Source organism: Nicotiana tabacum, chromosome 3, assembly GCF_000715075.1.
Source record: "Nicotiana tabacum cultivar K326 chromosome 3, ASM71507v2, whole genome shotgun sequence".
NCBI lineage: Eukaryota > Viridiplantae > Streptophyta > Magnoliopsida > Solanales > Solanaceae > Nicotiana > Nicotiana tabacum.
The window spans coordinates 56,594,190-56,618,235 of record NC_134082.1 but is presented as its reverse complement, the minus strand read 5'-3'; the positions used below and the strand labels follow the sequence as shown (position 1 = coordinate 56,618,235).

At 37.3% G+C, this 24,046-nt stretch overlaps 1 protein-coding gene across 2 annotated transcripts; it reads right to left on the bottom strand.

The window, feature by feature from the left end:
• Positions 1–663: 663 nt before the first annotated feature.
• On the bottom strand, positions 664–2,563 carry LOC107795333 (uncharacterized). Of its 2 annotated transcripts, none has more exons than XM_016617949.2 (4): positions 2,300–2,563; positions 1,928–2,098; positions 1,479–1,667; positions 664–1,010 (listed from the first exon to the last, which is right to left on the bottom strand). In XM_016617949.2, the coding sequence occupies exons 1-4, from the start codon at positions 2,372–2,374 to the stop codon at positions 885–887; spliced, it is 561 nt and encodes a 186-aa protein (XP_016473435.1). In that variant the 5' UTR covers positions 2,375–2,563; the 3' UTR covers positions 664–884. The 2 variants fall into 2 exon arrangements, with proteins under 2 accessions (XP_016473435.1, XP_016473434.1); XM_016617948.2 differs by having other exon boundaries at positions 1,928–2,104; positions 2,300–2,558.
• Between the last annotated feature and the right edge of the window lie 21,483 nt (positions 2,564–24,046).

The following is a 24,046-nucleotide window of genomic DNA, read 5'->3' as shown; positions in this document are numbered from 1 at the left end:
TAATAAATATTGTTTATCAATATCAAGATATGATTATCTTAATTCAGAGTCCTAAAATATTTTTATTGTTAAAAAATAGATAGTGTTTCTTTCTTTCTTTTTTTTTATAAGGATTTTGTATTTTTTTCTTTTTTCTATAAACTACCTAAGAGAAAATAAGATCGTAAATCCACAACTAAAAATATTTTGTGGGCCCCAAAATTTAGGGGGCCTAATTTACTAGCCTCCCCCTTGAGCCACCCTTGGAAAAGATAAATCGAATGGTGTGGAAAAGCCAAAAATTTATTACTGTAAACCAATTTCAGAATACGTGATTCCAGGACCTATTCCTAATCTTGATGCATTGACGTGGGATGAAGATGTGTTTATCAACTTTTGGGATAACATTCCAGACTTGGATATATAGACAGAGGCGAGTGTACCATATACACATTAGTTTGCATGTGCATACATTGTATAATTAGAGGCGGATTAATTACCATGTACACATAAATGTGGAGTTTAATTTATTGAGTTTTTATGCCGACTATTTTATTTTAAATTCTAAATTGGTCTCTGATTGAATATATTTTTTTAATTTATTGAAAGTGAAGCTACCCAGGAGACATTCCATCAGACAAGATAAAAATTACATCCCTACACGTCAACATCTTGCAATGGAGCTAGACATCTATAATGTGTTAGGTTGATTATACATAATTCACCTTGAACTTGTACCGAATTTACAGTTACACATTTAAACTTTGTGAGTGACCAAATCCACTCTTGTAATTTCCCAAAGTACTTGAAAAGAGATACAAACGACAAAAGGGTGATCCTGGAAACCAACATGCTTAAGATTAATTAAGATAAACAAAAGTTCTAAACATTTCACATCTCACGGTTCAACATCCCAGTAGTCGGAGCCAGCCAGGCCATTTTCTGTGGGATTTCCTTCTCTTAATCCTACTCATGTTAGTACTTTGTTCTGTCTTTTCTGTCAAATATCCTTCAATTGACAAGCATTTTTCCTGCATAGCAATAATTTCAAACAAGAGTTAATTTATTTACACTATCATGTAAATTGACCTACAACAACAAATTAATAATCTTCATATCATGCATGTTTGATGTCGTAACTTGAAAAGAGAGTGAAAACTTGCTTTAACCAGTTAATTTGCAATAATAGCGTAAAATGTTTTTGCACTATTAGCGTATACTATTAACTTAAATCCTACAGATAATATGATAGCTTAGAAAATTAACTATTTATACACAACACTTCTACGGTTATCTCGTGGTAGTCTTATTAATTAAACAGGATAAATTCTACCAGTAGCATGTATATTCTATAAGACACACCAATTACAAAATAATCATTAAGAAGTGATGGACTAAAAAATCGTTAATTGACACATAGATAACAAGCTTATATTACGCGTATTAACTTTCATGAAACGTGCGATAACTTGCTAGATGTAGCATATCATTTTTTTTACCTCAACTGCAACTGCAAGGGAGTTTTTGATCTTCTCATGGAGATTTGCTTTTTCGTCCTCGTCCTGACCTGTAAGCACTGTAGAGGTAACTGAAGTATGCCCTGACTTCTCAGAAGAAGAAAGTACACCTGTTGATGAGCTCGACCTTGACAATTTCCCTTCATCCATATATAGGCTTATCTGGCTTAACTGCAATAGAAAACCAAATACTGTATTTTTTACATTATGATTGCATAGAACTTAAACTACTTCTTTACAAACTTTTATATACGTGCAAAATACTTTGACAATATCGTCATATAAAAGATAACTACAAGTAATTGTCCAAAAAACAAATGGAACCAATAACATGAACAATAAGGCAAGTAATATGCTAGACAATATGTTGAATTAATTGATAGTGTAAAAATTCATTACTACCAGTATATATTACTAAATCTTTGTTAAACCTGCAAAAGTCGAGTCTCAACGACGGAAAGTCGCTCCATGAGTGTGCCTTTGTGATGAACTTGTTCCAGAGCAGAGGATAGAGTCAGAGTCTTGCACTGATCCTCTAATTGTACTTCCTCTTTCTTATAGGGAGAATGTCTTCCTGAAAGGCCATGTTTCTCTTCCAGAAGCTGCAGCTACATCTCCACAATTTCACAGTTAGTTACCGAAAGTTATTTTACCCTTAATGACAAGTTTTTATGGCTAAATAAATGTTAGTAACATTATTAAAAATCACAATTTAAAATAAAAATTATTTCTTTCTTAAACTTCGTACGTAGCTGAAAACTACCTTAATTTGATATCTAGTGGAGGAAGAAAGATCAACTTACCAGACGATCAAGTCGATCTAATCGTGGAAGAGCAGGCAAGGAAGAAGCCAAGTCTTGATTTTTTTGTTGGATCATAATGCGTACCAAATAAGGGCCTTATTTTTCTCTACTACTATAATAATATATGCGTAGTAGTACAAATTTATGAATATATGGTGTTTCATGTGCCAATATTGTTGAGTATTTATCAAGTCTCTCTTTCTTCCGTATAAAAGAAGAGAGAGATTATATGCAGAAATAGACACAGAGCTTTCAAAGAAGTTGAAAAAGCAGTTGCTGATACGTAAGAGCAGAAGCCAATTATTAACAATAGGGACGTGTGGGTATTAAATGACAACCAACAAGCCATACCCTTTTGTCATCATTGCTCTTCAACTTGCAGATTTTTTTTTTAAAATTTTCAATTCTTATCTTATCATGAGCTATATCTCATATCTATCTCAACGACTTGCTTCCTGCCCTTTCTGCGTCAACAATTATATCTTGACAAGTCAAAGTTTGTCTCATTGTGTAACTAAAGTCACATTCTGAAACAACACTTTGGTATATAAAGATCTTCCTGAAAATCTACGTACATGGAGAGAAAATGAGCATTTTCGGTGATAACCAAGTGATGAAAGCTGAAGATTAAACTTCATATATTATGTTGATACTTTATACAGTCAATATGGTTCAAATAATTGTCACCAGTCTGCCATTTCCAAGTGGCGCATGCATGGGTAGCACACGGCAGTGTGTATGTTATTCAGTAAGTCAAACCAACTAGTAATATCGTTTCCCCTCAAATCGATCATACACAAAACTAAGGCCGTGAAATTTGGACCAAGCCCAAATGGCCGATCCAATTTGTTTAAGGTTGTAAAAATTGCAGGGCGCCTTATTTGATCGCCCACATTTAACTTATATCCATTTTCTTAAATTTTTTTAATTTGTACCTAATTTTTAAATAATTTCAGTCTCATTTCTCCTCCTTAAAGTTATATCCGCCCTCATTTATCTTCCTTTGATTATAAATTTAAATCGACATTTTATTCTAATAATTAAAATTTTCAAGATGATATGCGATACTATTTGACCTCTAACTGATCCAAGTCTTGGGATATGAATTTGATTACTGTATGTCCTTTAAAAGACCACCTGAAACGAAGCAAGAAGATTTGAGCCTCATACTGTATGTCTAGCAGGTACACAATGACCAACTGAATCCAAGAGGGTTAAGAAGGTACCAGATTCTGTCTACGGTTTCATTGACGCGTGTGATATAAGTTTGGTATCACTTTATCATTTACAGTACCTTTTCAACAGCTGATCACCTACTGGAGCTGAAGTTCGACAGTTACAAAACAAACACTTCAGCTCTGAAGCTAAAGTTCGCTAGTTACAAAACAAAAACTTCAGCTCTAGAGCTGAAGTTCCCGAGTTACAAAAATAAAAACTTCAGCTCTAGAGCTGAAGTTCGACAGTTACAAAACATATTCTTCAGCTCTAGAGCTCAAGTTCGCTAGTTACAACACAAAAACTTCAGCTCTAGAGCTGAAGTTCCCCAGTTACAAAAACAAAAACATCAGCTCTAGAGCTGAAGTTCGCGAGTTACAAAACAAAAATTTAAGCACACTTCAGTCCCGTCTACTAGAATGCTGAAGTTTTGCGTGATTGCCTTTGCTATTTCAGCCCCGTATGATGAAGTTACGCGAAAAAGTGGGTACATTTGCAATTGTTTTTGCAAAGCGGGCACAAGTTAAAATGTGACCCAAAAAGCGGGTATAGATGCAAATGTGCGCATTTAAGGTTAGGTTATTGACCCGCCCATTTATTGAACTAAACCCATCTCAATCCTTTTAAAGTTGGGTTGATTTTTAGCCTAATTGATCCATGAGTAACTTTGCCAAAATATATTAAAAATAAATTTATTTTTTGTTTGATATGTTACATATGACCATAACAAAAGAATAAAAGCCTTATTTAGTAATTTTACAATTCATAAGAAAACAACACATCTTAACTAAAGATTGAAAAAAATTGGGCACGTTGGGCTATGACCCAAATTTTAGCCCATCTTTACCTAACCCATCTTAGCCCAAGTAACTTTTGGACGGGTCAATTATCCCGTTTTAACCCAACCAAAATTGACCCAACCCGCCTATTTGACACCCCTACACAAAACAATAATTAATCGCTGGAAAATTATTTTAATGAAAAACATAATCAGTTAAGTTTAAAGTTGGAATATAGTAAAACTAATTTCTAACAAAGAAAAGTTACTCACTACAAATGAAAAATAAAAAAGTTTGTGAGGCAGAGCGGTGCGGGTTTATGCATAATGAAATGCCCAAAAACAGAGAATTTTGCTAGGCAGGGCAGGAAAGATTGAAGTCTTTGTTGAACTTACACCGCTACCGCCCACAATCCCTGTGTGGCGCAAATATTTCAACTTGTTCCGACTAGACTGGTGTCACGACTCAATTCTCCCTATGTAAAATATCGTGATGGCACCTAGTCTCTGCAACTAGGCAAGCCTAACAATTGTGGAATAATCGAAAATACAGACAAAATCAACAACTAAACTTCAACAGATAACTATATAATGGATAATGTCGATCGGCATGTACAAGTAAACCAGCACTCGAGTATAAACAATATCCCCAATACCCGGTAGTCATAAGTCACAAGTTCTAAGAATTTTTCTAACTATTTTTATACATCAGTAACTAGAAGAAATAAAAGAGGAACAACATAAAAGGGATAGAGGGGGACTCCGAGGTCTGCGGACGCTGGCAGATATACCTTGAAGTCTCCGGAGCAGCAGCAAGTACGCAACTAATAGCGGGGCTGGTAGGAGGTACCTGGATCTGCACACAAAATATGTGTAAAAGAGTAGCATGAGTACACCACAATGGTACCCAGTAAGTGCCACGCCTAACCGCGGTAGAGTAGTGACGAGGTCAGATCAGGGCCCTACTGGTATATAATAAGTAAGACAGAAGATATAATAATGTGAAAAGACTGAGAATCTAACAAGGAGAATTCTACAGAAAGTAACAACACAACACATAGAGATAAACAATAGGGGCGCTCCTAAGATACCGTGTCGTTATCCGAAAAGGAAATGCTCAATAGGGGATCACCTGAGATACCGTCTCGTAGTCCCAAAAGTAAATATGCAAGGGGATCTTTCGAGGTACCGCCTCATAGTCCCAAAAGTAAATGTGCAGGGGGATCTCCCGAGGTACCGCCTCGTAGTCCCAAAGTAAACACACAGCTCGAAACCGATGGAAACAACAATTAACAGCAAAAACTCTGCAGTTTAAGACTGATACAAATCAAGGAAAAATAAAAATTCAACTAAGCATGCTGCACAGATTTCAAATAGGAATTTATGACTCGTAGACATGTGATATTAGGCTAAACAGGGTAACTACACATGCTGGTATAACTCAATTAAGATGTAACAGGTTACTATCCAGTAAAATCGGATTTTACAATAATTAGCTCATATATGCACTCGTCACCTTGTGTACACGGTGCTCACATATCAAGAAGTATCACAATAGTATCAAATCCTAAGGGGATTTCCCCCACGCAAGATTAGGCAAGACAGTTACCTCGAACCAAGCTCAGTCAATCAGTATGAATGCCTTTTTCACGACTTTTCAATTCTGAATGGCCCAAATCTAGCCAAAAGCAATTACATGCCATAAATATAACTATAAGAAACTAATCTAATTAATGAAATCAAGACATTAGCGAGAAATTAGAAATTCGCCCAAAAAGGTCGACCCGGGTTCACGTCTCAAAATCGGGTAAAAGTTACAAAATACGAATACCCACGAAACCACGAGTTCACTCGTACCAAAATTATTCAATTCCGATACTAAAATCTCAATTAAAACCCAAAAATTTGGTTGAAGGACTTTTCCACTTTTTCCCCAATTTTCTTAACCCAAAACCTTAATTAAAAGATGAAATGAGCAATAAATTAGTGGGATATAACCATAAATGACTTAAGAATCATTACCCAATAGCTTCCACTGAAAATCCTTCAAATTATCACCTAAATCCGAGCTCTTAAAGTCCCAAAGTGAAAATGAGATCAAACCCTCTTAATTTCGCGTTTTCTGCCCAGTGATCTTGCACCTCCGGACACCTAGTCGCTCCTGCAATGTCGCATCTGCGAAAATTCCATCGGAGGTGTGGACTTGACTTAACACAACTGGGTCCGCTTCTGCGATCAAATGGCCGCACCTGCGGACAAATGTCCACTTCTACGAATTCCTCACCCAGTTCTCCTTCCACTTCTGCAATCATCCCTCCGCAGGAGCAGCTCCGCTTCTACGGTCCTTATGTCGCACCTGCGACCGCTGGCTACCTAGACCAAGGCAGAATTTGCGAGCTTTTTTCTGCACGTGTGTGTCCGCACCTACGGCCAACTTCACCGTAGGTGCGATGATACCAAAAGTTGGAAAAGTTTAGGAATTCTCACAAGTCCAAAATGATCCGAAATACACCCGAGGCCCCTGGGACCTTAACCAAATATACCTACAAATCCTTAAACATCATACGAACTTAGTCAAGCCTTCAAATCATATCAAACAATAATAAAAACAAGAATCACACTCCAATTCAAATTTAATGAACTTTAAAACTTCAAACTTCTACAACCGACGCCGAAACCTGTCAAGTCACGTCCGGTTGATCTCAAATTTTGCACACAAGTCATATTCGACATTATGGACCTATTCCAACTTCTAGAATCGGAATCCGACCCTGATATCAAAAAGTTTACTCTCGGTCAAACTTCCCAAAAATTCAACTTTCGTCATTTCAAGCCTAATTCACCTACAGACCAAAATACAATCACCCAATGGAACCGACGAAACTTCATTCCGGATTCGTATTCATACGTTTCCAACAATAGTCAAAATCCTTGAATAGCTTCCGTTTCAGGGACTAGGTGTCCCAATTCACTCCGAAACCAAAAACAAAATCTCCAGGCAAGTCACATAAGCATAAAATGATACGGGAAAAGTAGTAAATAAGGGATCAGGGCTATTACTCTAAAAACAACCAGCCGGTTTGTTATATCCCTCCCCCCTCTTAAAATAATCATTCGTCCTCGAATGAGCATAGAGACATACCTGAAGTGATGAAAAGATAAGGATAACAGATGCACATATCATGCTCGATCTCCCAAGTCGCCTCCTCGACTGTCTGAACCCTACACTGAACCTTTACTGAAGCAATGTTCTTTGACCTCAGCTTTCGAACCTGCCTATCCAAAATAGCCACCGGCTCCTTAACATAAGACAAATCCTTGTCCAACTGGAAAGAGATGAAATTCAACACATGAGACGGATCGTTGTGATACTTCTGGAGCATAGAAATATGGAATACGGGATGAACTCCTACTAGACTGGGAGGCAAGTCAAGCTTATAAGCAACCTCCCCAACTCGCCGCAACACCTCGAATGGGCCAATAAACCTTGGGCTCAGCTTGCCCTTCTTCTCGAGCCTCATAACACCCTTTTTGAGCAAAACCCAGAGCAAGACTCGCTACCCAACCATGAATGCAACATCACGAACCTTCTGATCCATAAAACTCTTATCTCTTGACTGGGCTGTACGAAGTCTATCCTGAATCACCTTAACTTTCTCCAAAGCATCCTGAACCAAGTCTGCACCCAATAGCCAAGCCTTGCCCGGCTCCAACCAACGCATTGGAGACCGACACTGTCAACCATACAAAGCCTCATATGGTTCCATCTGTATGCTCGACCGATAACTGTTATTGTAGGCAAACTCCACAAGTGGCAAGAACTGATCCCAAGAACCCCCAAGCTCCATCACACAAGCACAAAGCATATTCTCCAGTATCCTAATAGTGCGCTCAGACTGTTTGTCCATCTGAGAGTGAAATGTTGTGCTCAACTTTACTTGAGTACCTAACTCATGTTGTACGACCCTCTAGAATAGTGATGTAAACCGCGTTCCCCAGTCATAGATGTAGATACCGGCACGCCATGAAGCATGTCAATCTCGTGGATATAAACTCGAGCTAGCTACTTGGAAGAATAAGTAGTCATCACAGAAAAGAAATGAGCGAACTTGGTCAGCATATCCACAATCACCAAAATCGCAGCAAAATTTCGCTGATTCCGTGGAAGCCCACCAACGAAATCTATAGTGATCTGCTCCCATTTCCACTTCGGAATCTCTAGCTTCTAAAGCAATCCACCTGGCCGTTGATGCTCATATTTCACTTGTTGGCAATTTAGACACCGGGTTACATATTCCACTATGTCCTTCTTCATTCTCCTCCACTAATAATGTTGCCTCAAATCCTAATACATCTTCGCGGAACCCGAATGAATAGAGTACCGCGAACTATGAGCCTCTTGGAGAATCAACTCGCACAAACCATATACATTGGGCACACATAGCCTGCCCTGCATCCTCAATGCACCATCATCATAAATAGTGACCTCCTTAGCATCATCATGTTGAATTGTGTCCTTAAGGACAAGCAGGTGGGGGTCATCATACCGACGCTCACTAATACTATCATAATGAGAAACCAAGCCAAAACTCAACTCGGCTCAGAAATATCCAATCTAACAAACTGGTTGGCAAAGGCCTAAACATCCAATGCCAATGGCCTCTTTACCTACTTGTAGAAATGCTATGCTTCCCAAAATCTCTGCCCTGCGACTCAAGGCATCAGCCACCACATTGGCCTTCCCGATATGGTATAGAATAGTGATATCATAATCCTTAAGCAGCTCTAACCACCTCCGTTGTCGCAAGTTAAGATCCTTCTGTTTGAATAGATGCTATAGACTCCGTTAATCGGTGTAGATATCATAAGGGAAACCGTACAAATAGTACTACCAAATCTTCAAGGCATGAACAATAGCTGCTAACTCAGGGTCGTGGACCGAATAATTCTTCTTCATGCACCTTCAGTTATCTAAACGCGTAGGCAATCATCCTACCGTCTTGCATCAACACCGCATCGAGACCAATCCACGACGCATCGCAATATACAGTATAAGACCCCGAACATGTAGGGACGTGGCCGATATTAACTAACAACCAACAAGCCATACCCTTTTGTCATTGCTCTTTACCTTGCATATTTTTTAATTTTTAATTCTCATATTATCATGAGCTATATCTCATGATATCTATTACTCTATCTCAACGACTTGACTTGTTTTCTTTTCCTTTTTGCTTGCTTCCTGCCCTTTCTGCGTGAACAATTATATCTTTATAAGTCAAAGTTTGTCCGATTGTGTAACTGTAGTCACATTGTGAAAAATTGCCTCTAGTTCTCATTCGCCGGCAAGTAGTTAGCTAGATTGGGGTAACCTAGTTAAAAATCAATAATTTAGGTAAGAGTAAGTACTACGTGACAAATAATGACACGTGTTAGAGTTAGTAGAGAGAAATCATGGAGAAGAATCTGTAAATTGGAAATTAGCTCAATTGAGTTGATTGAAGCATAAACACCGACTATATACAATCCTAACTAACAATTAGGTACTAACTTCCTAAAATAACTATAACATACCACAACTTTCACTATGCACACTAAGACCCATATTACTAACTAGTTGACTAACATTACTCCCCTCAAGCTGGAGGGTGTAGGATGTTGAGCACTCCCAGCTTGCCAAGAAAGAATTGATGTTGAGGGGATGTCAAGACTTTACTGAGGATATAAGCTTATTGATCTTTTGTAGAAATATACTGCATTTGCAAAAGACCTTGTTTGAGCTTTTCCCAAATGAAATGACAGTCTATCTCAATGTGTTTAGTGCGCTCATGAAAGATAGGATTGACAGCTATCTGCATCGCTGCTTTGCTATCTAAGAATAAGATAACAGGCTGATAAATTGGGCTCCCCAACTCTAAGAATAACCCTCACAACCATATTATCTCAACTACAATATAAGTCATGCTTCTATATTTAGCTTCAGCACTACTGCGAGACACTATGTGTTGTTTCTTGGACTTCCAGGATATTAAAAAGTTACCAAACATGACAAGATAACCATTAACAGACCTTCTACTTATTGGACAGGCTGCCCAGTCTGAGTCACAAAACCAACTAAGGCATTAGTTGTCCCTCGACTCATAATTACCCCTATTCATGATTCTTGTTTGAGACACCTCACTACACGAATGACTGCATCCATATGAGACTTCTTTGGAGTCTGTATGAATTGTCTCAGAGTTTGCACAACATAGCTGATGTCTGGTCGTGTAACAGTGAGATATAAGAGTTTTCCTATGAGCTTTTGATAGCCTGTTACTTCCACCAAAGGATCATATATCTTGCTCCCAATGCCTTTGTCAAATTCCAATGAGGTGAGCTTCTGATTAAGTTCCAAGGGTCTAAGAGCAGGCTTTGCACCACTCAATCCCATCTCAGAATTAAGCTCTAAAGTGTACTTCCTCTGGTTAAGGAGGATTCCTTGGTGAGATCTCAAAACTTCAATGCCTAGGAAGTATCTGAGCTCACATAGATCCTTGACTTTGAACTGCTTGTGTAATGCTGATTTTGCTTTATTAATGAGTTCAATAATGCTTCCAGTCAATAGTAAATCATCCACATAGATAAAAATGATCACAATCTCATTCCCAGATTTCTTGGTGAATAAAAGTAGTCATGTACACTCTGATTGAAGCCTCCACTGGGTAAGGCTTATGTAGGTTTAAGGTTCCACTGTCTTGATGCCTGTTTAAGGCCATACAGTGATTGTAGCAACCTACAGACCTTTGTCTCCCCTTGTCTCTTAAAACCTTAAGGCAAGTTCATATAAACTTCCTCATATAAGTTACCTTGCAAGAAAGCAGTGTATACATCTATTTGGAAAAGACCCCAGTCCTTAGAGGCTGCTAGTGCTATCACTGATCTAACTGTCACCATTTATGCAACTGGTGAAAATATCTCATGATAGTCTAGTCCTTCTTGTTGATTATAACCCTTGGCAACAAGTCGAGTCTTAAATCTTTTCACCTCCCCATTAGCCTTGTATTTGATATTGTAGACCCATTTTGAACCTATAGAGGGCTTTCCAGGAGGCAGGTCCACCACCACACAAGTCTTTTTATCCTCTAAAGCTTCAATCCCCTGTTTCATAGCCTGTATTCATCGGTCATCTTTCACTGCTTCCCTAAAGTTGTATGGTTCTGCGATTATTGAGAAGGCCATGATGTAGTCTTTGTATTTTTGAGGATAGAAAATTTTATATTGGATAAGGACACTAAGAACTCTTCTTACTACCAACAAGATGATCAATTGGTACCCTGGTAAGTTCAGCTGGAGAAGGTTCAGTTGATGCATGTGGTTCCAAAAATGCTAGATCAACATCATTTGTTACATCTGCATGGTTAGCTGCATCTGTGGGATTTTCTTGATCTGCTACATCACCACTATCACCATCTGCATCATAGACTGTATCTACTTGATTGAATTATTGGCTTGTTGAATTTGAGAGGTATGGATCCATAGTGATCATCTCTTCTCTTTGTAATGTCTCAAATACATCATCTATGTGATTTAAGGATTGATGAGTAGAAACAGGTTGTTGGTGTTGTGATGTGAGAAAAGGAAATGTTGATTCCCAGAATATGAAATCCCTGCTGACAAAAAGGATTTAGTAGTCTTGTCAAACAGTCTATAACCCTTCTGAGTAGTAGAATACCCCATTAGAATAGCTTCATTAGCTCTAGGTCCAAATTTATCTTCCTTCACCACATTTGTAGCATAGCACAAACATCTAAAAGTTCTCAAATGTGCCCATGAGTGTTGTCTGCCATGCAACAACTCAAAAAGACTTTCACCATCTAGTACTCTAGAAGGAAGTCTGTTTATAAGATAAATAGTTGTTTGCACACATTCCCCCCAAAACTTGCTTGGTATTCCAGCCTGAAACTTCAAAGCTCTTGTAGTGTCTAAGATGTGTCTATGTTTTTTTCCAGCCACCCCATTTTGTTGTGGTGTGTGAACCCAATTACTTTGATGAATTACCCCATGATCTTGTAAAAAAGCATTCCATTGATGGTTAAATAATTCTTTGCCATTGTCTGTACTAACTATCTTAACACAAACACCAAACTGATTCTTTACCATACAAAAGAAGTGTTTTAGAAATATGATTGTTTCACTTTTCAACTGCATAAGAAAAATCCAAGTTGCTCTAGTATAATCATCCACAACTGTAAGAAAGTAATGCTTATTATCATGTGTAGCAACTATCACATCCCAAACTACTTCTTAGACGTGACTAGCACCCAACTTATACCACCTACCAGGCAAACCCCTTTCTCTAACGTTTAACTATTTACACAAACACTGAGAGAAAATATGCAGGCCTAAATATATTATTAATAATTAAAGAGGAAATGATTATCGCCCAATACCTTAGTGTCACAACCCCAAACCCAACTCGATCGTGATGGCGCATATCGTGAAATTAGGCCAGCCGACAAAACTCCTGAATTAACCATTTAATCAACAATGATCATTTTAAGCCTTTAATTAATAAAATATCTCATAATGTAAGTCTAAATGAATCGTCCGAAATAAATACACAAGCCCGACATCGGGGTGTCACAATTCACGAGCATCTACTAAGGTCTAAATACAATGAAGAGTCTGAAAATATGCCAAAAGAATCTAAGGAATACAAGAGGGAAAATAGCAGGGCTGCGAACATCGGGTAGTTACCTTGCTAACTCCGATGACTCTGTCACTAAGCAACCAACACCTGCTATCGGGTTCAGAAATGCCTAAATCTGCACACACAGTGTAGGGAGTAATGTGAATACGCCAAATCAGTAAGTAATAAAAGTAAATAAAAGCTGAGTAGTAAGAAAACACGTAAACCACGTCAAAACGCTACAACAAATGCAGGATATTTTTAACACAGTACAGAAATCATTTATTCTGTAAATCATGCTCAGTTTCGGTAAAACCTTTTAAAACAGTTTTCAATAGTTTCAAACGAGTGATAAAATAGTGAGTAAACATGATAGAAACGTAAACAGCCCCTCGGTCAACAACATGTACCATAAACCGCCACTCGGGCATAATATCAACAGAACTAGCCCCTCGGGCTATCATACAATTACTTGTAATTAGCCCCTCGGGCATAACATAAATCAAGGACCGCCCCTCGGGCAAAACATGGATCAAGAACAGCCCCTCAGGCAACAATATGAAATAACAACAGCCCCTCGGGCTACATCATATCACTCACACTAGGTACCCACGCTCACTGGGGGTGTACAGACTTTGGGAGGGGCCCCTTACGGCCTAAGCGCAATAACAAGCCATCTCGTGGCATAATCAAACAGGCTCTCGGCCTCATATCAAGCCACCTCGTGGCATAACAAATCAGGTCATCGGCCTCATAATCATAAATCAGTACCACAATGTTGAGGCACGCATCCCAATCCCATAATATCCTCACAACACAAGCCCTCGACCTAACTCAGTCAGAAATCTCTCAAGCTACTTGGGCAACAGTAAAAACATGATGCTCAGCCCAAAATATCATTTAAAAGGTCAAAGAGTAATTATGGCTGAGTTATGAAAACAATATAATATAGCATGACTAAGTACAAATATGAAGTCAAAACAGTGAGGAATAGCAGTAAAAATGCCCTAAGGGTCCAAAACATTTGGTACGAGGCCCAAATATGGCATTCAGCCCAACACATGATGATACTTTCCAAAATACAATGATGGAAAATAATTTTCAATCAAATACGCGGTTTAATAGTCATACGGGACGGACTAAGTCACAATCCCCAACGGTGCACGACCCCACGCTTTTCATCTAGCGTGTGCGCCACCTCAATGTAGCACAATATTGTGAAATCCATGGTTTCATTCTGTCACGACCCAAACCGATGAGCGTGATGGGCACCCAATACCTTACTCAACCGAGTACCAACGTAACATATCTCTCTTATTACATCATCATATACACGTGACATATGGGTCTAATAGGCCAATATGATCATTTATAAATTCAAAACATAAGCCAACAAAGCCATATAAACTTTCACGTACACGACATATGTCTACAAGCCTCTAAGAGTACATAAATATCATAAAGGTCAGGACAGAGTCCCGCCATACCAAGAAATACATGTCTAAATCATATTAACCAAACACCCAACTCCGAAGCAAATAGAGCGCACCAACATCTTCTACTGAGCTGATAGCCTGTCATAAGTGTTAAGATGATCGCTCGTAAAATAGTGGCTATAGGTGCACTGTCAAAAAGATTGAATGCACAATTGGATGATAGCCAAGCCCAAGAATCTGAACACTCAGATGATTCCTTCAAGTCTTCAAGTGAAGGGAAGGAATTGGGTCTTCTAATTCTGAGAAGATTCAGAGTTCCCCTTCTGAGGTATTCTGTTTTGGTTGAAAGTGTAGAAAATATGTTTGTTCTTGTTTGGTCTGTTAGAGATGTGGAAATGCTTGGGTTGAGAAGGAGAGGAGATAAAAATAAAAATTAAAAAGAAAAGGAGAGAGAGGGTGCAAGTTGTGATGTGAGGGGAACAAGGGTAGAAGTGGTTGATTCGTCTCCCACCTTTGAGATGATTAGACCAGCAATTTGTGGAACTGAGGGTAAAATTGTAGGAGAAAGTGGCAAGAAAATAGGGGGAAGTGGATCAATGGAGGCTGCTAAGGGTTTGGTAAATTTAAGTTCTCATGTGGATGAACCCGATCCATCCATTGAAGAAACCCTAGCAGACCTTCTGAAGAAAGTAGGTGCCAGTTATAATCCCAACAAAACGAGAACTCCAACACCTAAGGTTCCAAGCACTACAAAGAACACCAAGAAAAGAAAGGCCAATTCCTCAACAACTGCTGAAATTCCCATGCCAAAGGAGAGAGCCACAAGAAGTATGGTGAAACAGAGTGAGAGTGAATTACAAAAGACTTTGGCTGAAAGCAAGAAGAAGAGGATAGATAAAGGAAAAGCTAAGGTTGTAGAGGCTTCTGAGGATGTTGATGTTGAGAAGATAGAACAAGTCCATCAGGAGGATCATACAACTGTGGAGGTTCAAATCCCCAAGCTTAAAAAGAACAAGACTTCTTCCAAGAAGTCCTCATCAAGGTCTAAGGCTGCTGAATCTTCATTGGCCAAGAGGACAAGGTCTGCAATGAAAAATAAACCAGTTAGAATTGTTGATGATAAGGAATGGAGTGGTGAAAAAGAGAGTGATTCTGATGGTGAACAAGACAAGCTGGCCAAGTTTGGCAAAAGAAAAATTTTGAAGGATAGATTGCTGAAAGACTTTGTGGAACCAAGAATGGTTCGATTGGTTGATGCACTAGCTGCTTAGGGCTGGAAGGACATGGTCCTTCAGATGGATGGAAGGCTAGCTAGGAATAAAATCATTAAATTCATAGCCAATGCAGAGGTCAAGGATGGCAGAGTTACAAACCAAATGAAAGGGGTTTAACTGACCTTCGATGCAGAGAAGATGGGTGAGATTCTTGACATCCCTACTGAGGAATATGATGACTACACTAGGCAAAGATGGCCAAGTCTAGATTCCCTTCCTCCTGCCTTTGAAATTACTAGGAGATTCTACGATGTTGAAGAAGTGAATGAGGCCAAGTTTGTGCACAAGAGTCAAATGAAGCCACAACACAAAGTCCTATTTGAGTTTGTCAACAAGTGCCTACTGCCCAGGCAGGAAAGAAGGCACATTGCTAACTATATGGACTTAGTTCTGATGGAATGTCTTGAATGTGGAAGGCAAATTAACTGGCCTGCATTCATCACCAAGCTACTGGATAGGGTTATCAATGTCTCCACCATGCCACCCCTTATGGATTTATTCTAACTATTGTTCTGGATCGGTGCAAGGTGCCTCTGAAGAAGCGGGAAATGGCCACAAGCAAGGACCATTTTGGAATTAATACTTTGATTGCTTGTGACTATCTAGTCAATGCCATTACCAATGAACATGGTTCATCCAAGAAGACATCTATCAATAGTAAAGTTAGGGCTCTAGTTCAGGAAAGTGGGGCCAAGGATGCTGAGATAGCTAGGTTGAAGGCTCGCCTAACAAAGGTTGAATCTGAGAGGGATGTTCTCAGAACTGAGTTCACCAAGGAATGATGGCATTCTTCAAAATATGTTGAACCTTCTCCAAGCCCAAAACCAACCCTCTAGCTCTACCAAGCCTTAGGACTTCTAGCCTTCATCTCCTGAACCTGTCTAGTACCACCAGTGATCCAGCTTAGGGATTTCTCTTTCTTTTGCTCATCTTTTGAATATTTTTGCTTTCTTTTTGTGGATTGTGGTAGCAACATATCTTCTATCAATGAAATCTACTGATTTTTCTCTTGTTGATTGTTAATATTTCCTTGATAGTTTAAATGTATTTGCTTGATTACTGATGATTCATCCATGATTGCACTTGCAGTTGCCCCAGTGGCCATGAGTAATTGTTAAAATTTTGGGACTCACACTTTGTTTATGCAACTTTTTGATGATGCCAAAAGGGGAAAGAGATATTGTGCTTTATATATTCTGAATAAGTGATGTTTATAACCTAATGAACCTGGTCCTTGATGATAAGTAAATTTCTCTAACTTTGTATTGATGAATAAGTTGAGTTCTGACAGGGCCTAAATAAGTGAAAAGCACAAAGTTTGTCATCATCAAAAATAGGGAATTTGTTGGCCCAAGTAAAGGTGAAGTTTTGAAGACTGACAAAAGAACTCAGACATGGACCAGGTCCATCTTGTAAAGCACAGTTATAATCAACTCAAACATGTGAGAAGCACGTGAAGGAGACGAGCCTAACTTATCAGAAGTGATATCTCCTGATCATGATCGAAAATGTTGCATATTGGATAAGGAGAAAGACTCCTTACACAAAGAGAACACGGTTTAGGAAAAGGATAGAGTTAGAGTATGAGATCAACTAGAACTCTTCCACCATGGAACAGTAGTATCAGTATCCTAGTCAATCTCTAATTGCTAACTCCTTAAATATTAGTGTTGTTTTCTTTTACAGGTAATGCACATAAGCAGAAGTTAAACGTGAATTGAGAGCAAAGTAGCAAGGCAATTTTGCAAGAAATTTATGTGTGATTCAAGCGTGCAAACCTGAAGCTACTTGAACCATATAGAAGAACCAGTTTCAAATGTCTATCTTTTATTCTAATTCAATTGTAGTAGGTGATTTTACATTGTAGCTTTCAACTTATTTAGAAGCAATTATATTAGGTACTTAGAGTTAACCTGAAGTTGTCGCAACAGTTGAGGCTGTGTGCCACAACGGAATTATAGTTAATCCTAGGTTTACAAAAGAGTTTTTTGTAAATGCAGTTTTTGGCTCAGTGATTTTAGTGGAGAGTTTGGGAAAATCCTACTGAAAAGTAGGTTGTGGTTTTTTCACCTTTTGAGCCAGGTGTTTTCCACGTAAAATCTCTTTGTTCTTTATTTTCTGTATTTATTATTTCGCAACAGTGGTAGTTGGAACACATAGAAGAACCAGGTCCTTCTATAATCTAGTTAAGCGAAAATTGGGTACCACACAAATCACCTCCCTCCCCCATCCCCCTCTTGTGTGGTATTGAAGTATAAAATATCACATTATAATCCTACGTGTGGGGTCTGGGGAGGATAGTATATACGCAAACCTTATCCCTGTCCCGGAGCGTAGAGAGACTGTTTCCAAAAGACCCTTGGCACAAGGAGATGAAAAGAAGGCAACAATAACAACCACATATGTCAAAAAGACAGTGCAAGCTACTTAAGAATCAGAAAAATCAATACAATAATCAAAATAATAGTTTACAAAATGAGGGGGGAAATCAATTATATGGTGTTAAAATGAGTAAGAATTTATCCATAATCTTTGAAGGTAACGAAACAATATTCTGTTCATCCTTTGCATGAAACACAAAATCCCTTTGAGTTAACATTTGTCTGTTGATTTTAAAATGTTTAGATTTATGTTCATAGCACAGATGAGCTATATTAACATTTGATATTGTCACTTTTTATTTTAAAATAATTAATGATGAGACATTTTTGAGTATCTAGACTAAGATTTACATAAAAATGGCATGAATTATATTTCAAAATTTTTACATTACATTGACAGTTAATTTTTCTTCTTCTATAGTAGCATTAATACAGGAAACCAAAATGGATCAAACTATATACAAAAAATGGACGAAAATAATCCCATGCGCAAATGAAGCTATGAAGATTAGAAAATTAAAAGAGGAAAAAGAGGTGTTGAATTATAATTTTTATACATTACTATAGTGTATATTTAATTTTAATTATTGAAAAACCTACTTTAATTATTAACAACTTGTGTTTGGTCACTCTTTCCAAAAAAGTGCTTTTGAGTGTCAAATTACGAAAAAGAATAGTATTAGGCTGCATTTTGCAAATTATTTAAATAAAGAATTAATTTAAATATTGTTTTGAAAGACTTAAATTAAAACTTATTTAGTTAAAACGTAAAACGCAAAAAAAAAAATACTACATCAAGTCTTCTAATCAATTTAAATGCAGTATAAAGCCCAAAAAAAACAAAAGTTACAGGAGAAAAGGGTTTATTTATATTTGAAAAATAGGTTAAAATCATTTACACCCCCAATTATACTTTAAAAAACTTGGCCGAAACGGCTATATTGTAGTGATTAATTAGTGATATTCTCTTTCCTAATGTTATAAGGATTACCATATTTAAAAAAAGACCTAACTCATGTTACTGTAAGTTATACTAGGTCGAGCCTTTTCTTGTCCTAATTCAAAATGATTTTGGCTTCTAAACTAATGAAATGTTAAACCTTTTTCCATATAATATCATGATTATTATGTTTATAAAAAGAGTTCCAACGCCACTTGCTCAAATAATCATCCTTGACAATTTGTTATTTGACCAAGATTGAAGTTCTAATACTCTGCTTAGTTATTCATGATGAAGTATCAAAAACCTTATGAAAAATCTCATAAGAGGCTGGAAAATAAAGATGGAACTATTACTTGACATCTAGAGCATTCTCCTAAAGATATTCCTAGGAAATCCAGGACAAAAACATCAGTAAAAATCATTGTGAAGAAGGATCAAAAGTTTAATCCGTCAACTACTCGGATTTGCAACAAGAAGGATACTACAACAAAGAGAGAAAAGGAATCGAATGGTGTGCAAAAAGCGAAATATTTATTACTGTAAACCAATTTCAGAATACGTGATTTCAGAACCTATTCCTGATCTTGATATATTGATGTGGAATGAAGATATGTTTATCAGTTTTTGGGATAATATTCCAGACTTGGATATATATGATGTATAGACAGAGGCGGATTTACCATATACATATTAGTTTGCATGTGCATCCATTGTATAATTAGAGACGGATTAATTACCATGTACACATAATGTTGAGTCAGGATTTATTGAGTTTGTATGCTGGCTGTTTTATTTTAAATTCTAAATTCCACTATGACTGAATGTAATCTTTGAATTTATTGAAAGCATGAAGCTACTTTGCAGACATTTCATCAGACTATATAAAAGTTTCATCCCATGTGCCAACGTATATTGCAATGGAGCTAAGACATCTTAAATGTGTTGGGTTGATACATAATTCACCCTGAACTTATATCGAATTTACAGTTACAAACTTAAACTTTGTGAGTGAACAAATCCATTTCTTGTACTTTTTCAAAGTACTTTAAAAAAGATATAAGCGAAAAAGGATGATCCTGCCTGCTTAAGGTTTAGATAACATAAAGGTTCTAAACATTTCACATATTACAGTTCAACATCCCAGTAGTCGGAGCCAGCCAGGCCACTTTCTGTGCGATTTCCTCCTCATGTTTGTACTTTGTTCTGTCTTTTCTGTCAAAGATACTGCATTAATGGACTAGCCTTTTTCCTGCAGAGCAACAATTTCAATCAAGAGTTAAGTTATTTACACCATCATAACTTGAAAAATAGAGTAAAAACTTGTTATAACCAGTTAATTTGCATTAATAGCGTAAAATGTTTTTGCACTATTAACGTATATACTATTAACTTAAATCCTACTGATAATATGATAGCTTAGAAAATTAACTTGTTACAAACAACCGTATCCTTCTATGATCATCTCGTGGAAGTCCTATTAATTAATAAATAGGATAAATTCTACCAGTAGTATGTATATTCTATAAGACACAAATCAAATATACATATTATAACTTTTTCAGTTGTGCAACTCACTAATTATTAATTAATCATCAAGAAGTGACGGACTATAAAATCATTAATTAACACATGCATAACAAGCTTATATTACTCGTATTAAATTTCATGAAACGTGCGATAACTAGCTAGTTGTAGCATATAATTTTTTTTTACCTCAACTGCAACTGCAAGAGGGTTGTAGACATGTAATTTTTTACCCTTCCCGAGTTTTTACTCATTTTAGCTTTTAAATATTTCGTTTAGGCCTAATATTGCTATTTTACCTAGTTTTAACTATTTTACTTTATTTTGTCACAAAAATGAAAATTACAAAAATATTTTCTTTTATTTAGGTTATTGATATTTTATCTTGTTACTTTTAGTTATCTACCTTACATAAAATTCGAAAATACAAAAATAGTCACACTTTATTTTCAAGGATATTAGTGTTTTGGTTAGTAGTATTATCTTAATTTTGCGATGATTTTAATCTAATCTTGTTATTATTTTAGTTTGACATTTGAAAAATATAAAAAAATAGTTTCATATTTTATATATAATTTAGTTTAATTAATTAGATAGATTTTTGCAATGTGTAGTATATTTAGCTTATATTAAAAGGTATTTAGCTAAGGTTTGGACATTTTTTTTAACGACTCGACCAGTCGTTTTGAGCTCTAGCACGTCATTCAGCAGTTTGAAGCCATGAGCAGCTTCACTTCAGGTATTATGACTTGTACGCAGGGACGAAATTGATTTTCGGGAAGTTCAGGGTCGATTTGGAAAGAAAATTCTCATTTCGGAAGTTTTAAGTTGAAAGAATCGACTAAGATTGGATTTTTGAGTAAACGACCTCAGAATCGGGATTTGAAGGTTCCAGCAGGTCTGTATGATGATTTCAAACTTGTGCGTATGTCCGGATCGGGTTTTGAAAGACTCGGGAATGTTTCGGCACCTATGGTGGCAGTTAGCAGTTTTGGAAGAATTTTATAAGTTTGGGTTAAAGTGCATTTCAGTGTTATCGATATCTGTTTGGGATTCTGAGTCTGGGAATAGCTCCGTATGGTGATTCTGGTGTTGGGAGCGCGATCGGAAGTGAATTCAGAGGTCCGTGGGTCATTTGGCTAAAGATAGAAATTTGAAGGTTTTTGAGGAGTTTGACCGGAAGTGGACTTTTTGATATCGGGGTCAGAATCCAATTTCAGAAGTTGGAGTAGGTCCGTAATGTCGAATGTGACTTGTGTGCAAAATTTGAGATCAATCGGACGTGATTTGGTGGGTTTCAGCATCAAATGAAGAAGTTCGAAGTTCTAAAGTTCATTAAGCTTGAATTGGAGTGCGAATCATGTTTTAGTGTTGTTCAATATAATTTGAGGCATAGACTATGGGACTTGTTAGTATACTTGGTTGGGATCCCATGGGGCTCGGATGAGTTTTTGGAAGAGTTTGGCGTTTTGAGCATAAACATGTAATGATCCAAAGGTTCATTTTTAGTTCTAGAGATCGAAACTCGATTTTGAGACTTCCGGGATTTTGATAATGAATTATAGGAGTGATCTGGAAAGTTTGGTCTAATTTCATCAAGTCACTATTGAGTTTTTACCGCAAAACATGAGTTAATTATTTAACGAGCGAAATTGGTATCACATTGAGTAAATGAGCTCCGAATTGAGTTTTGATTGAAGGAATATGTTCGTATAATTATTTGTGACTTATTGGAACAAGAATTGTCGAATTCCGAGTTCGTATGATCTAGTTAGAGCATTTTTAGTGAAATTAAAAGCTGCTGAAATTTCTGGACAGCTGCTGTGTTTTTCGCATGTGCGTGAACAGTACCGCACCTGTGTGAACAATAACCACATTTGCGTGAACAGTAATCGCAAATGCGTGAACAGTACCGCACCTGCGTGAACATTAACCGCATGTGCGAAAATGCTGCACAGTGCATAAATCGAGCAGTACGAGATTTTTACTCATTTTTGGAGCTATGGAGCTCGGATTAAAGCGATTTTTGAGGCGATTTTCACCATATGGATTGGGGTAAGTGTTTTATATCCAAAGTGATTATATTTAATGATTCCATGGTTATTTTCATCAAGTATTAGTGAATCAAATGGAAGAAATTGGAGAAAATTTGTAAACTTTTCAAAAATGAAAATTTTAGATTTGGAGGTCGATTCATTATCGGAATTTGATAAAATTGGTATGGTTGAACTCGTATTGGAATGGGTTGTCTGATTTTTTGAGTTTTTTGGAATCCAGGCACATGGGCCCGAGAGCAATTTTGTCAACTTTTCGATTGGGTTAGAAATTGTTATAAATTGGATTGTAATGAGTAATTAAACATATATTAATGGATTTGCATAATTATTGGCTAGTTTTGGGAGCATTGTACATCGATTCGAGTTTTCGAAAGAGCGTGGAATGCCGGTTATGGATCTTCGGAGCGAGGTGAGTCTCCTTTCTAACCTTGTAAGAGGGAATTGTCCCCATAGGTAAAATAATTGGTTGTGTGCTCCTATTTGTGGGGGCTACCTACGCACGAGGTGACAAAAGTCCATGCTTAGCTACTAATATGTGTAAGTTTGGGTAGCCTAGGACCCAAAAGCATGCTATACTTGGAATATCTGTAATCTTGTTGGCAGTTGAATTGCTTAAATCCTATCGAATTGGTAAATGAATTTCTAAAAGGATTAAACTTCATTTTCTTAAATCATTAAAAGAGAATTGACTTTTATTTAGATAAATGTTCCCCGATAAATTCTTAATTAATTATTTGAGCATGTATTTCTATGTGTACCTGCATCGCATGTATGATTCGCGAGCAGGGTGATTGTTTATTTAAATTTGACTGCATCGCATGTGTGATTCACGAGCGGGGTAGTAGATGTATCTATGGTTCGCGCCGTTCGACCCTCGGCAGTGCACATTTTACATTTCTGTTGGATCGGGCCGTACGACCTCGACATAATTTGCGCTGCTTTTATTGCTTGCCTTGAAACTTATTGACGTTGTTATTGCCTCTTCCCGGCTTAAGAATATATGTATTAATGATGAAAAGGAATTTGGAAATTTTCTATAAGAGAACAAATTGTTTACTTGCTTCAACCTATCGAATTACAACCATGTTTATAAAAATTCACGATTTAATATATTATCGATAACATTATTGGACCACTAGTAAGTGTCGAAGTCGACCTCTCGTCTCTACTTCTTCGAGATTAGGCGGGATACTCATTGGGTACACGTTGTTTTCGTACTCATACTACACTTTTGTGCATTTTTGTTGCACAGGCACATGCATCTCTAGTGGCCTAGTGGGCGCAGCAGCATGGTTGATACGAAGACTTAAGTGAGCTACACTTCTCGAGACAACCCGTAGCCAGTAGAGTCTCTTTCAGATTACTGTATTTATTTTTTGTCCAATATTGTATTTCGGATGGTTGTTATTACATTATTCCTTAGAAATTTCTCATATACTTGTGAAACCAGGTTCTGGGATGATCACGG

Coding starts and splice junctions, on each gene's coding strand:
- LOC107795333 (XM_016617948.2), bottom strand. CDS start 2,374: ATGATCCAACAAAAAAATCAAGACTTGGCTTCTTCCTTGCCTGCTCTT. Junction 2,105..2,299: donor TAGATCGACTTGATCGTCTG/GTAAGTTGATCT, acceptor GTGGAGATGTAG/CTGCAGCTTCTGGAAGAGAA. Junction 1,011..1,478: donor CCCTTGCAGTTGCAGTTGAG/GTAAAAAAAATG, acceptor ATTGCTATGCAG/GAAAAATGCTTGTCAATTGA.